This window comes from Lactuca saligna, chromosome 6, assembly GCF_052625555.1.
Source record: "Lactuca saligna cultivar CGN05327 chromosome 6, ASM5262555v1, whole genome shotgun sequence".
Taxonomy (NCBI): Eukaryota; Viridiplantae; Streptophyta; class Magnoliopsida; order Asterales; family Asteraceae; genus Lactuca; species Lactuca saligna.
The window spans coordinates 11320697-11336139 of NC_136422.1; the positions used below are offsets into that span (position 1 = coordinate 11320697).

General features: G+C 31.3%; 2 protein-coding genes across 2 annotated transcripts; one reads left to right on the forward strand and one right to left on the reverse strand.

Moving 5' to 3' along the window:
• The first annotated feature begins 1264 nt into the window (after positions 1-1264).
• Positions 1265-7703, forward strand: LOC145000613 (RING/U-box protein). Its single transcript, XM_078959873.1, has 14 exons — positions 1265-1490; positions 1612-1680; positions 2166-2266; positions 2410-2500; positions 2626-2675; positions 2868-2937; positions 3464-3573; positions 3675-3740; positions 3809-4026; positions 4114-4393; positions 4473-5466; positions 5553-5627; positions 5913-6806; positions 7195-7703. Exons 2-14 carry the CDS (start codon positions 1612-1614, stop codon positions 7411-7413), a joined length of 3237 nt encoding a protein of 1078 aa, XP_078815999.1. The 5' UTR covers positions 1265-1490; the 3' UTR covers positions 7414-7703.
• A 44-nt stretch (positions 7704-7747) lies between these two features.
• On the reverse strand, positions 7748-11807 carry LOC145000614 (polygalacturonase At1g48100-like). Its single transcript, XM_078959874.1, has 6 exons — positions 11409-11807; positions 9577-9708; positions 9176-9451; positions 8801-9008; positions 8537-8727; positions 7748-8403 (listed from the first exon to the last, which is right to left on the reverse strand). The coding sequence occupies exons 1-6, from the start codon at positions 11745-11747 to the stop codon at positions 8011-8013; spliced, it is 1539 nt and encodes a 512-aa protein (XP_078816000.1). The 5' UTR covers positions 11748-11807; the 3' UTR covers positions 7748-8010.
• Between the last annotated feature and the right edge of the window lie 3636 nt (positions 11808-15443).

Sequence of the window (15443 nt, forward strand, 5' to 3'; positions counted from 1 at the left end):
GACATTGAAAAAATTGAGATAATCAAGAAAGAAATAAATAACCAGGGTTGTGTTGGCTTTTTGCAGCCCCAAAAATGGAGAAATTAGAAACCGAAAAAAAACGAAATTGCTTTTCTTTCCAATCTCCGCATTCACACCCTTTTGACTAGGCATGTGTTGTTTGTGTTTGTATAAAGCCAGGACACTTTCGTCTTTTTAGGTTTCTAATTTCTTCATTTTTGAGACTGGAAAAAAGCCAACACAACCCTGGTTATTTTTTTCTTTCTTGATTATCTCAATTTTTTTCAATGTCGGTTTGTTGGGATTAAAAAAACGATTTAACAAGAAGCAAACGTAAAAGATTTCAATAGGATCTAACTGATTAGAGAATGTTTCAATAACTCTTATGCTTAAAGAGTATCATACCTTTAAATTTCTAACCAAAAAAAACATATATACACTAAAGTCCTAATATTTTCAACGATTTGACAAAAAAGTCATAAACTTTATTTTTTTGACAGTAAAGTCCTAATTGACGATTTGACAAGAAAGTCCTAAACTTTATTTTGTTGACAAAAAAGTCCTAATTACCGACTATATATATATATATATATATATATATATATATATATATATATATATATATATATATATATATATATATATATATATATATATATATATATATATATATATATTGTTCCTGTTGGTGCAAAAATCACCATGGGAATCAAAACCTTTGAATATTGTCTACTTTAAATTGACTATTTATAGTTGCCAACCTTTTACTGATAACCTTTTTACACAAGGTATTTATCTTCAACTTCTGTAGACGACTCCATATTCACCTCTCACGGTTCCAATGCTGCTCGATTCACTTGCCCACCATTGGAAAATGAACTTTGATATCCCAATCTTCAGGGAAATTTTAACTCATTGAATATGTAATAAAAAATGTGAAGTAAATATATTATGTTAATCTAACTTTAAAGGAATGAGTTATAACATTTTAAATTATTTTCACACATTACAAAATATGAAAAAAAAAAAATGAAAACTTTTTAGTTTTGATATCCCATTTTCGGAGGACTGTTGTTGGGAAAGAAATAATCGAATTAAACCTGAGATATAACATTTTAAAGAATTTTACAAATTATGTCTTCTAAAAAAAAACCAATAACATAAAAAAAAGACCGAAACCAATATCATAACTTAGTAACCAATAACCAGCCCGATGCATATAAACCGGTTACCTCCGGTTCGGTCCGGTCCGGCCAACAAATCTGATTGCCACCCCTGTCTTACCGTGCGAAATTTTATTTTCTCACGATTCATTGAAATAAAATATCGTCATCAAACGTTAATCGGACACTCATTTGGTTGTACGTTGCGTTCATTTTCTTCGATTATTCCCCAAAACGAGAATAAAATCAGCAGAATCATCTTGGTGATGAATCTCTAAGCAGTAAAATCTCCGTTAATTGCATGTCAAGCGATTTCAGCAACCCTAGGTATGTTGATGAATAATGAAAATTTCGATGTGAAATCGTATCTGGGTAATAATGGCGATGATCATGAAATTTGAATTTGTATTTGTTGATTGCTGTATTTTGCGGATTTTTATGACAATAGATGGAATTTGAACTGTTCACTGACTGCGCCGAGGATGATTATACTTTTGGAGTTGAAGATGATGATAATGTGAGTATATGTATCTTCGGTTTAGTTATTCTAGTTTTGTTCTGTTGTCTATTAGTAAATTTAGCTCGACGATCGAAAAAAGTAGCACTTGCTAAATTGATCGTGGATGTGCAAAAGCGCATTCCCTCCTATAAAACAGATGACGAATTGGACTTTGGAGGTAATACACGCATTTCAACTTTAAAATTGTTCCTGCAATTAGAAATGTCTCTCCGAGTTTTGTAAAAAAAGGCATAACAAGAGTTTGGAAAGTCATAGGTTTAATATCAAAAGCTAAAGTGTATTTCTTTCCATTATAGTGGTTGGAGTATATGTAGATATGATAGATCAAGTGTATATAATATTGATTAAATGTGACTAATATAATGGATGATTTACATCTGTTTATAGTTGGAATTTGTTGTACTTGTTCACATAGCGAACAGATAGATGTTCAAATGTAGCTTTCACATTGATACTGTTGTGTACATGTGCCTTATATGCAGGAACAAGAACAGCTAGTGTTTGAGGGTGATGAAGGTCAAAGATGTGGGATTTGCATGGATGTTGTTGTTGATAGAGGAGTTTTAGATTGCTGTCAGCACTGGTATATGCCTCATATTATCAATCTTTTTCTTTAATTTGGGGTTTGGGGGTGGGCATAGTTTGTTAGTATATCATCATTGCTTGTCTTGATTGCCATTGCTATCACTTCATCAGAGTTATTCACTCTTAATTCCTTCAATTCAGGTACTGTTTTTCATGCATTGACAACTGGGCTAGTATCACTAACCTATGTCCACTTTGCCAGAGTGAATTTCAATTGATCACTTGTGTTCCTGTGAGTTATGCACTATCTGTTTTTTTTTTTTTGCTATGGCTTCTTTTTTGTAGAATTATTATTTAGAAATTTAGAATGTCACTGTACATTGACTAATATTTTTCCTGAACGTGATTGTTTTGAAGGTATATGATACTATTGGAAACGTTCAGCTTGATGATGAATCATATGCAAGGTACTCCCTTTTATGTGTTATTCTACACCCTCCCCTCTTTACTATCATTTTAGATGACTTCAAGACCACAAGACTGACTGTAATCTGCAAAGATTGAATCTATTTTGTGTTGTTGATTTAATATTCCTCACTACTAATAATTTAAATTTGCAGCAGTATCTAATTTGATTTCTTTTTGTCTCTTCAATGCAGAGATGATGATTGGTCTGTTGAAGGAAACAATAACACACTTTCTTTTCCATCATACTATATTGATGAAAATGTATGTCGCAAGAGCTATCTCATTAAACCCATCCAATGCTATATGAATAGTAATTTGCTCTAAAATGTATGTGCTGACTACACAATAATTTTGCATGTTAAAAAACATAAGCAAATCTCCAAATTTTTTGGCCAAGAACAGAGAATACATTCTCCCTAAACAAATATGTTTTTTTTTTTTTTTTTTTTTTTTTTTTTTTTTTTTTTTTTCCCTTTTTTCTTGGGTCTTCCTTTTATTTGAGACAAAAAACTGCTTGCTTTACAACACAAAATTTAGGTATAGAGTATAGACTACTCAAGCAAGAACAGCTACTTCTTCAAGAGCAGTTCATTATAGCATCCTACTTTCATTTTTTCTTATTACAGCATTGTCCTTTGAAAAAATCTACCCAGTTATAGCAATGTCATCCAAGTACAACAGATATAATTGAGTAGATTTTTCAAAGGAAAATGTCTTAATAAGAGAAAACGAAAGTAAGATGCTATAATAAACAAATAAGTTAAAGTACATTGCTATCATCATGTAGGCAGTCAGCTGCTTGGAAGGAGACAGCTGCAAAATTCGAGGCCAGTCTGCAAATCTTGAAGAAGATCCAGATCTTGATACATCAATTGCTTGTGATTCATGTGATCTGTGGTATAGTTATTGTTATTGGATTAATAATCTTCACATAACAAATATGTAGTTATATCCTACAATATTCTTTCATGAATTGGTATCTTATCTTATGGAAACAGGTATCATGCTATATGTGTTGGATTTGATCCTGATGGGAGTTGTGAAAATTCGTGGCTGTGCCCAAGGTATCATTTTCTTCTTCTTTCCAGATTATCATTTCATCACATAAAATAATCTTCATTTCTTTCTACAGGTGTTTAGCTGATGAGGCATCAAAAAAGTCAGAATTAGGATCAAGCAATACACATGAGCAATTAGGGGATGCTGCTTTCCCCATGAATGTATCTGTTTCTGTGGCTGATGCAGGAGAGACAGCTGTCGTTGTCTCCATCATTGATGGAAATCAAGAGACAAAAGTACAAGATGAAAACATGTTTTCAAGCATAAATATCACCAAGGACTTGCAAATTGGTATGATTAGATATTGTTTTGGTGTTCATGATGACAAGTCATTGTGCCTATATTTATTGAAGATTCTGCTGCTCTTATTGCCTGAAGGGAATCAAGAAAATGAAGAAATGAATCAGATAATGTTGCCAGATGTTTGTGAAGACATGGGGATTGACAACAATAAGGATTATATTGATGATAATCACAAATTGGAAAAACAATTATCTGAGAAAATTATCAAGAAACCAAAGTTAGAGCCAGTGGAGGAGGATCTTCCATCATCAAACTTTAAAGAAGAAACAAGTGTCTCTGATGAATTGCTTTCACCTGACAAGAAAAAAAAATCTGGTGGAAATACAGGTGGCAAAAGAAAGCAAAGAGATTTCAGGTTTATTTTCTCACATGCTACTTCTTTATTTGTGTATCTTATTCTTGTATCTGATACATAATTATATACTTTTTTCAAGTGGGGATGAAGGGGAAACAAAAGTGAAGAAGATTGTTAAAACAGAAAGAAGTCGTGTTGCTCATTCTGTGAATGAACCGCATTACTCTAAAAGATCAAATAAAGCAGTGGCGAAAAAGCAAAGGGTTGAAACTGACATAAGAGATATAGTTCAGGGGCCATACCACAAACCTTCGGAAGATAAAGGGTTAAGGATAAAAAAGATTATGAGAAGAGCAGCCGATGATAAAGAGTCATTAATGGTAGTTCAGAATTTAAGGAAGGAAATTAGAGAAGCTGTTCGTAACAGATCATCAAAAGAAATAGGAGATAATCTTTTTGATCCAAAGCTTTTGGCTGCATTCAGAACAGCTTTGACAGGTGGACAAACAGAAACAAAAAGACCACCACTACCCTTAAATATGAAAGCAAAAAAGGCCTTGTTGCAAAAGGGAACTACACGTGAGAATTTAACCAAAAAAATTTACGGGGTTGGTGGAAAAAGGAAGCGAGCATGGACACGTGATTGTGAGATTGAGTTTTGGAAGCATCGTGTCTCAAATGTAGTATCAAAGCCTGAAAAAATTCAAACTTTGAAATCTGTTCTTGATCTTTTAAGAAAGGGTCCCGAGGTTATAGAGGTCAAAAAGGAAAATACCGAAAATGCCCCTGGTTCGATTCTTTCGAGACTGTATGTTGCGGATTCATCTGTTTTTCCGAGGAAGGCTGATATTAAGCCTCTTTCTGCCCTGAAATCTCCGGATGTAATCGAGGCGTCTGTGAAACCAACCGATTCATTGGTGCATGGGACCAAGGGTAAAAAGGTAAATCTGAATAAGAGCTCAGAGAGGTCATCTGTGAATGCCCAAAAGGAATCTGGAAATGGGTCTAGTGATGTTAAAGTCGACAAAAGGAAATGGGCTATGGAGGTTCTTGCAAGAAAGACAGCTGTCTCGGGAAACAATTCCACACAGGGGCAAGATAATGTGGCTCTTAAAGGAAATTATCCTCTACTGGTATGTCAAGATAATACCCTTTTATCATCTACTAATCTTGTAGCTAGTTTTATTTTCTTTAATATCATTTTTTTTTGGTATTGCAGGCTAAATTGCCAGTTGAAATGCGACCAAGTTTGGCAACTAGTCGACATAATAAAATCCCCATTTCGGTTAGGCAGGTATGATGTGTAAAATGCTTATAATAATCAGAAGTAGATACTATTTCTTGCATTTAGTGAAAATTGCTTTGAGAAATTTACCCTAATATAGTAATGACATTTGCTTTGAAAGTCCTGACTTCAAGCCTTTGAAGATCCTTATGGGTTGAATGCAAGAAATAACAAAATATTTTCATTTGTTTGTTTATTATAGCATCCCTACTTTCATTTCCTACTATTCTAGTATTGTACTTTTGAAAAATCTATCCAATAACAATGCCATTAAAATACCCCTTGATTTTATAGGCTCAACTTTATCGCCTGACGGAGCATTTTCTGAAAAAAACAAACATGCCAATCACTAGTCGGCCAACTGCAGAAATAGAGTTGGCTGTTGCAGATGCTATCAATATTGAAAAGTCAGTTGCAGATAGATCAAACAGCAAGCTAGTTTATGTCAATTTATGCTCCCAGGAGTTATTACACAGATCAGATAATAATAATATTGATTCAGAACCTAAACCTACACCTGTCATTGCTGATAACTCAGAAACAACACCAACAACAACAACCACCAGTGCTGACATGGATGCTGATGTGGATGTTAATGAAGCGCTTAGAAATGCTGGTTTATTGTCGGATTCACCCCCAGGTAGTCCTCCAGTTTGTGAAAAAATGGAAGAAGATGATGGTCCTGATAATGTATTTGAAATAGATGATGAACAAGAACTTGATATATACGGTGATTTTGAGTATGATCTGGAGGAAGAAAACTTTATTGGTGTGAGTGATGCGATTAAAAAAGCTTCAAAAAAACTTCAAGATGATGATACGAAAATAAAAATGGTTTTTTCAACACTTGATTCCAAGAGGTCGGATAGTGGTTGGAGGTTTGAAGAAGCACCACCAGTAACACTAGAAAATACAAATGAAGATAAAACGAAAGATGAAGAAGATGAAGTTGATGAATGTGAAGAATTATATGGCCCTGATAAAGAACCTCTTATTAACAAGTATCCTGAAATAAAACCACTTGATTTCGTAAATGTAACTGAAAACGTTGCTTTACAAGTAAACATAGAAGCCAAGGCATCTGATGCCACAAATAATAAGCCTGTAGAGATAGTAGAAGCAAAGGACAAAAAATCTCACCCTGACAAGAAACAGCAGTCTGAAAAACACAATTCTGTGTTTAAAAAGGTTTGTAATGCATTTCTTCATCATTTTTTTTAGAAAATTGCACTCCAAAAGAGAGTACACTTTACAATTGTCTGAAACTTCCTAAAAGAAGCATAAACTTCTTAGTATTATACCATTTTATTAAAACGTAACAGTTGATACATAATTAGTTATTTTTTAATTTTTAACATTGATATTTTGGAAATTAATAAATAACTAATTACGTATCATCATTGTTAAGTTTAAATAATGCAATATAATAATATGGTACATGTTTTTAGTGTGGGGTTGGAACTGGAAATAGATTTGGTGCTAAACTAGTGGTTTTAACTTTTTCCATGTGGCAAAGGGATTTGTGGCAGATTACTTACTATAAAGCTAATTATATGTTTGTAAATATGTGCAACAGGTTGAAGCATACATAAAAGAGCACATCAGACCATTGTGCAAAAGTGGAGTGATCACAGTTGACCAATACAGATGGGCTGTGGGAAAAACAACCGACAAAATCATGAAGTTCCATTCCAAAGATACCAATGCAAATTTCCTCATCAAAGAAGGGGAAAAAGTCAAGAAACTTGCCGAACAATATGTTGAAGCTGCCCAAAAGCTTGAAAATAACAAATAACTTCATGTTCCATCTTTGCTCAACTTTTGGCTTCCAAGTTTTTTAAAGAATCAATCGGGCGGGCTGCCCGAATATTAAAAGTTCACAAAGGGTAAGTTTTATGAAGAATTGAAGATCATTTTGTTCACCCTTCAGCTGCCCGAAATGCATCTGACCCAAATTATGCACCCACGTTTCAACCGCCCACATAGGTTTACGGGTAAAATGTTTCAAAATTTGTATAAAAAGCGATATTGTTCCATGAATTAAAAAAAAAAAATAAAAATTGTTGCATAAATGCATATTTAACCTTTTTTTCTAGTATGTTGGTTGTTTAGGAACGAAAGAATGATACTTGAAGAGTAATGGGCTTTTTCTTTATCTCACACAAAGCAAAACAAACACTTATACATATATATATATATATATATATATATATATATCTATATGAATCCAAAGTCACCCCATAGACTCTGTACTCATGGCATCAAGATCTTACCTACTACCAATACTACTAACATCTGTATAATCTATTACTACAAAGAATATGCATTTCTTGACTTCCTAAAAGTCAAAAGGTCGGACCCACATCATGCACCATTGACCACAATCGTTCCACTAACATGAATCATGATCGGCCTGGACATGGCTGCTTGACGGCTTACCAATCTGCAGACACTCAACTGGTGGGACAGCTGGCGATAACAGCTCGCCAAATGTCTTCCAACAAAACGGGTCATACATGTGGTATCGTTCTTGAATTGGTTTTAAGTTTATACCATTTAGATTCACATCCGTACAAGGCATGCTATCACTACATGCGAAATGAACTGGTTTGACTGTGTAGGTCCCCCTAATACGCTCGTAACTAATCCCTGATAATGCGACAGCAGACGATTGGTTTTTACACGTGCTTTTATCACAGTAGAATTGATCGATTACTATCGGTAATTGAACTTCTGAAACTTGAATGTTTGAAAACATTATTCCTTGGACTGACCCTGATCCACCCTGTAATAGGACAAACGTAAAGTTAGAATCAATTGATGATCATTCAGTTAGCTGGTCTATACAGTATAGACCAACTGGCAGAAGCATAGGTCTTGAGAGATAAGAGATATGACAATTTTTTTTGTCACATTACCTGCCATGTTTTGATTCGTACACCGTTCATGGTGTTAGTCATCATGACATCTCGAACTGTGACATTCGAGACGCAAGCTTTCGTGTTATCTTTTCCTAAGCTTCCGATACTGATACCATGACCCGGTCCGCAATTCACGTTGTGTATGTAAATGTTTGAACACCCGGTTTGTATAGAAACACAGTCGTCTCCTACAAATCAATTAACATGTTAAAATCAATCTTATATTATAACCATCAAGATTTTATTCAAGTGCTGAATTACCACATGAGAGATCGGTAGTGTGGATCAAAACATCCTTTGAGTTTTGTAAATGGATCCCGTCTGTATTTGGGCTATCGCCAGGTGATGAGACTTTGAAGTTGTACACCGAGACTCCCATGCAGTTATCGAACTTGAGGTGACACTGAGGACTGTTTTGGATTGTTATGCCCGTCACCGTTACATCAAAGCTCCCGTAAAACCTCACTGCCTGTTTCAACACAATAAAACATATTGTCAACGTCAATAAAAGTATAAAACTTTTTTGATATTTCTGTGAAACGGTTATTCTTCCAGCAACCTCTGAGCTGGATCCACATTGGAATTGAAACTCTCACACTACTGTTAAAACTCAAACACATATATTTATGTACTTACGGTTGGTTTTATGCTCGGCATTCTGCCTCCAAGTGAGTCGGTTATGGATGAATGTAAGATCTTTTTTCCGGTTGTTCCATTGATGGGAATGATTAGTTTTAGTTCATCGTCTAGTGGATCATCTAAGGGAGTGCTTTTCCACCAAATTGAGCCACTTCCATCAATGGTGCCTCCCCCTTGAATAGTGAGTCCTACTAGTTTTGTGAAAAGAATCCATTGAAACAATCCTGATCCATAAGATTTGAAGCTTGATGGAGCAATTATGGTGCCATCAATCTGTCAAAATTCCATGTAGAGTTTCAAATTGTGAAAATGTGTTGATAATTTAGGGGTAAAATTGTAATATAAGTAGAAGGGTAGAAAGCGAAAGATTTTAAGATCACGTGTCTACAATAAATTACCTGGAAAACAATGTTTGGCTGGCAATAAGGACCAGAAAATGCGATGGGGCCCAGAAGGAATTTATATGGTGATGGAACAATAATTTTTGATCCCTTCACTTTACATGCAACTGCCCAAGCACCTTCAAAAGCCTGTTTAAATAAACAAAATTCAACATATTAATATATATTACAAATATATAATACTTAAAATTAAATTCTTTTTAGACAATAAAAGTAAATCATAGTTTTATGTTCCTAAATATGGCTGTATTCATGGATTGTTAACATGAAAAGGAAATTTTAATTGAGAACAAATATATAATATAAAGTGTTGTATAACTTTTGGAAGAAAGGACTACATCTTTTAATATAATTTTTTTTTTCATATAAATGTTTGACTACTAATAACATCCAAATTGCTATTTAAGACAGACAAAAAAGTGAGGAATCTTGTTGATCAAAGCTAATAGTATCAATATATATTATAATAATGCTTATTGGCAATAATATCTTTAAAAGGGAATCCTGTATATCCTTCATCTCAATAGTACTCAACATGCATTTTATTATATAATTCAACACACATATTTAATTCCTGATAAAGTATTTAAAATAAATGTTCTTAGTGTAATTTTATAAATTAAATCATTTTTTGTCCTAAATCAAATTTACATCCAATAAATAAATTCCGTTAGACTATTATAAGATTTCTGGCTCACTTTATGCTTTTTAAGTTCTGATCCATTGAAACTTTTGTATCATAATTTTTAAACTTTTCAGAGTCATTATTTATATACCAAATTATTATACATTTTACTATAAAGTTGTAAGTTTTATTCGGATTAAAAAAGTTATATATTCAGATTTTACAGGTGTTGGAAGTTTGGACAGAATCGGCCAATCGGGTGCTGTAACTAAAATAACAGAATCATTTATATCTGGTCCATCTGTGGCCTTTTATTATATAGATTTGTTTTTTTGTTTTTATTTGCAATAAATTTCAATAATTTTAATTAATATTACTCTTATATTACACAAAAAAATAAAATATATCTTATTTTTCTAATTTATATTAACAGATTAAATATAAAATTATGTTTTATTTATACATGACATGACAATGGTTAAAAGTATGTTCACATAATAATGTTTTATTTTATTAACATTTTCTACAACAATTGCTCATCGGTTTTAATCAATTTTTGAAACAAATTTTACTTTTTTACCATTTTATGCAAATAACACCAATTATACGATTATGCTATTATTGAGTAAACATGTTAATTTTTTTTTTTCATATTTGTCTTAAAATAAAATAGGATTGTATACTTCCTCTAAATATAGTTTTATTGCATAAATTGACAAAAATATTATTTATATATGACGTACTAGCTGAAAAAATTGATTGATAAAAAATACAATGTTTAATAAAGTCTAAAGTAGTTGAAACATATATAAAATGACATAAAACACATTTTAAAGAATATGTTTTTCATAATTAGTTGAAAGGGTATATTTAGAGAAAAAAAAAAAAACTCATGAAAAGTAGCTTTTTGAATTTGGTTTGTCATGACAATTTAAAAAACTCGCAAAACCAGCTAACTATGACGTTATATGTATAAACTAATTTAAATTTTTATAAAATCACATTAGGTTGTTATTCTGCAACCATAAATAAAAATGTCAATTGTTTTATAAAACGTATTTTCCCTTTTTTCACTGAAACCTGCTTTCAAGCAAAATGACTTTTTTGGCTTCTAATTTCGACAACAATTAGAAGAAAAACAATGACATATTTGGTGAAGAAACTTGTGAAAATCTGAAGAAATCATAGAAATCGAGTACTTTACCTTTGTATCATCGGCAATTCCATCTCCTTTGGCGCCAAAATTCAACACATTGTAAGTATTTGCAGCGGCAGGGACACCACCGTCGTCATGCTCCGGTGGTGCAGGGGCTGAAGCCGGTGGTGCTTTATGAGAAGAAGATTTCGACTTCGATTTTCCGCCACCGCCGTTGTGGTGGTTGTTGCCGGATTTCTTCTTGGATAACGTAGTAGAGGTGCTTCGATTCTTCCTCCAATGCCTGCCACTTCTTGTTGCATTGCAGGAATTATGAGTTTCTGAACTCCACACTAAAATGGCGACAAGAATCGCTAATGAGAAGCTTCTGAAACTCGAAATTGTCATTTTTTTTTACAGAAAGGGGTGTGTGGAGGGAGAGTGTGATGAAGAAGATGAGTTAAGAGAGGCAGATGATTTGGTATTTATATAATATAATGAATTATTTTTCTTTCAAACTTTATGGCTGCTTTTTATTTTATGTTTTTAATTGTTGTATGTTAACAAAAATATTTATTACTTTTTGTACTTATTGTTGGTTGCATTATTTTCCTACATTGTCTTTAAAAACGAGATATTAAAATCATGATCAAAACAAAATGGATAAATTACAAGTTTGGACCTTATTTTTTACCCAAAATTTCAAGTTCAGTACATATTTTAAAATTGCATCATTGTTGCCTTTAAGTTTACATTTTGTTGCGGATATACATTTTATGATCAATATAAAATGACTTCATATTTTGAACCTTACTTGCAATTTTGTGTAAATTTAAGGATATATTTGCAATGAAATGTAGAAGGACTAGCATCAAAACAATTTTAAAATATAGGCTAAAGTTGTTATTAACTAAAACGAAAATTAACTCAATGTAAGCATGACTATGCAACTAAAAAGAAATATTTACTTCCAAGTTTAAATAGTCAATTGATTTTATAAACAACATATTTAGTTTTTTAATTTATGTAATTAATTAATTATAACATATTATAGAAACTAATTAGTAAACATAAGATAAAAATCATATCAACAAGCCTATTTTTTTAACCATGATACCAACATACTTTGATTGTATCTACTATACATGCAAAAAAAAAGGTCTCTTACGAAACAAACAAAGATGTACATGACTCTTTGATAATAATATCTAAAAAGATATACTCTTTAATTCAAGAATTAATATCATATTTTAATAATTATAATTTAATAATTCTTTTAAGATATAACAATCTAATAAAAATAGAAATAATAGAATATGTTATATATATATATATATATATATATATATATATATATATATATATATATATATATATATATATATGTGTGTGTGTGTGTGTGTGTGTGTGTTTTTGTTTGTTTTTGTTTGTATATCTAGCCCGTTTGACAAAGTGAGGTTTTGTAAGATAGTCGACAGCCTATGCTAGCATTGTAGTTGTAGTTATGAAAAACAAAGATGGGTTAATGATGCCAAATATTCTGTTTTATTCCTTTTAACCACTATATTCCATTTTTTTTCAATATTAGAATTTAGATGCCTTCACCAAAAGACATACAATTTACTATTTTTGTTTTAAGATTAAAGTTGCTTATTAATATTCTATTATGAGATCATAGGTTCAATATCATACAATATATTAACAACATATAAAGCATTAAAACAAAAATTGAGCAAACTTTTAGATCAAATACCTCATAATTGAAAGTGATTATATATATATATATATATATATATATATATATATATATATATATATATATATATATATATATATATAATCAAACAAAAAAAATTAGAGAGAAACATTATAAAATCAACCATCGTGTACCACAAAATTGCTTGGTTTGCCATTTGATCCAAATAGACGAATTGTGACCTCTACTTTTTTATAACTTAAAAGATCAAATACTTTGTAGTACGTATTAGTTTTACTAAGGTATAGCAAAAGTTGGAATAACAATTTTCCCCTAAAGTAAGAGTGTAAAAAAAGCCAAAATGAGTAAGGACACGTGAGTGGGTCAATGTAAGAAGGCTCACATGCAACCATTCACGAGCTTTTGTACTTTTGTCTTATAAAACCACTCCCGATCATTGGTCTCTATTCATCGATGCACCCTCACCCAAACCCACTATCCCAAAACCACCAACTCAATTTCTTTCCTTTTGAACCCCTCTCCTCTTCCCTCCTTTTTCTCTACCGACTAAAACAGAAAAATTGGACGTATTTGACAATCAATTTTCGAAATAAACTCTGTATTAAAGGAAAAGTTTTGTTTCGGAATGTGAGTTTAAAACATTTAGTTAAGAGCCCCCCCCCCAAAAAAAAAAAAAAAAACTCATAATATAGACACTGCGGTCGTGCCAAACTTTCTTTCCGATGCAATTTCGTTCTCTACTTTCAAAAGGAATGATATAAATTTTAAAACACGAATGATAAGCTTAAACAAAAACGATAAATGCTATTATGTTATATAATCTAAAATGACGAATGATACATCAACATTATTTCTTTTCCAAAGTAAAATAAATTTTAATTCCTCGAGCTCTCCCACCACATGTACCGAAAGCAAATATACCACACATGATATTAAAACAAAAAAAATTCTCTTTGTCGACCATCATGGAAATAGTAATTGTAAAAATAGTAATTGACCAAAACAGAAGTCACATTCTGAAATTCTAAAAATAAAAATACATTATCAACTCACAAACGATCGGCAATCCAAAAGATTATATCGTTATATATCTAACCCATTTTATTGTGATTAATATCGTTTGTTTTTTAAATATTAAGTTCATAGGATAATACAATCTAACAATCAGAATTGCCACTTTTATATACACAGGTAAACTAAAACTTTATTATTATTTACTACTTTTCGTAATTTATGTTAATTATTATAATTATCTCCAAGGAATTTAAACTGCTACAAAAAGCAAATGATAAAAAAAAATCTAAAGCAAAAATACAAAATAAGAGTAAATTGCTCTCAACCAATCTTAAAAAATTTATAAACTTAAAAGTTCGAGTGTGTTCTTTATTTGGTGGACTGATATTCACATTTCCGTGACTGTCCATGGATATTAGTGTCATTTTCAAAATTTCACTTTCCTTTCTAAATACACTGAATTCCATTACAATTTACACATTATTCCCTCAAAATTAGAAGTTAATATTTTCTTTTCACTAACTAAAGTATTTCTCAAGCATTCAGGTTTATTTATATCATAAAACACAAATGTTGCTCTTATTATAATAATAATAATAATAATAATAATAATAATAATAATAATAATAATAATAATAATAATAATAATAATAATAATAATAATAATATGAACAATTGGACAAACATATACGTTACTCTATAATGTTGATAATCTACAAGAGAACAGATTAACATATTTTGTTTTCAAACATAGCATATTAGAATATAAGATTAACAATATAAATTACTATATTTGACTTTTATTATATACAAAATAATTGTTTTTATAAAAATATAATAAAATTTTAGTTTGTCATTGTTAGGCGTTGATTTTTCCTAATAAGTGTTATAAATCCATGATATTTACCCTATTTTTCTAAAAATTTAAATGTATAATCAGCAGTACATGTTAACACTTGTGAGTTGTGACACAAGAGATGCGTGAACCAAATTTAATTAAAATTTTATATTTAGAAAAAGGTTAGAGACAATAGAAGAATTTGTATTTGATTATTGATCCCCCACCATGGTGATTTTCTGAGAGGTTGTACAATGAAAGGTACCTTCCAATACCAGACTGCACAAAAATTCTTTGAAAATGATATGCACCCACAGTTTTCTATAACTGTACTTGGTGGTTCTTTCCAAATTTCAAATAATAATAAAATCTACATGTTTGTTTATAAAACAGAATCATTTAGTCATAAAGAATTCTAACATCTTATTGGTTAGAAAAATGTACATTTCAACCTTTTCGAGTTTTTTGATTCGTTCAAAAACTATATTAAACCATAGGCAAATCCAAGGGGTAGCCCGGGATATCCCTCAAAAAA

Excerpts from the sequence above, each read along its gene's own strand:
- LOC145000613 (XM_078959873.1), top strand. The coding sequence starts at position 1,612 with ATGGAATTTGAACTGTTCACTGACTGCGCCGAGGATGATTATACTTTT. Across the intron at positions 2,267-2,409 it reads TTAGATTGCTGTCAGCACTG|GTACTGTTTTTCATGCATTG; the intron begins GTATATGCCTCA and ends CCTTCAATTCAG. Across the intron at positions 2,938-3,463 it reads CATACTATATTGATGAAAAT|GCAGTCAGCTGCTTGGAAGG; the intron begins GTATGTCGCAAG and ends ATCATCATGTAG.
- LOC145000614 (XM_078959874.1), bottom strand. The coding sequence starts at position 11,747 with ATGACAATTTCGAGTTTCAGAAGCTTCTCATTAGCGATTCTTGTCGCC. Across the intron at positions 9,452-9,576 it reads AGCCAAACATTGTTTTCCAG|ATTGATGGCACCATAATTGC; the intron begins GTAATTTATTGT and ends GAATTTTGACAG. Across the intron at positions 8,404-8,536 it reads TACGAATCAAAACATGGCAG|GGTGGATCAGGGTCAGTCCA; the intron begins GTAATGTGACAA and ends GTCCTATTACAG.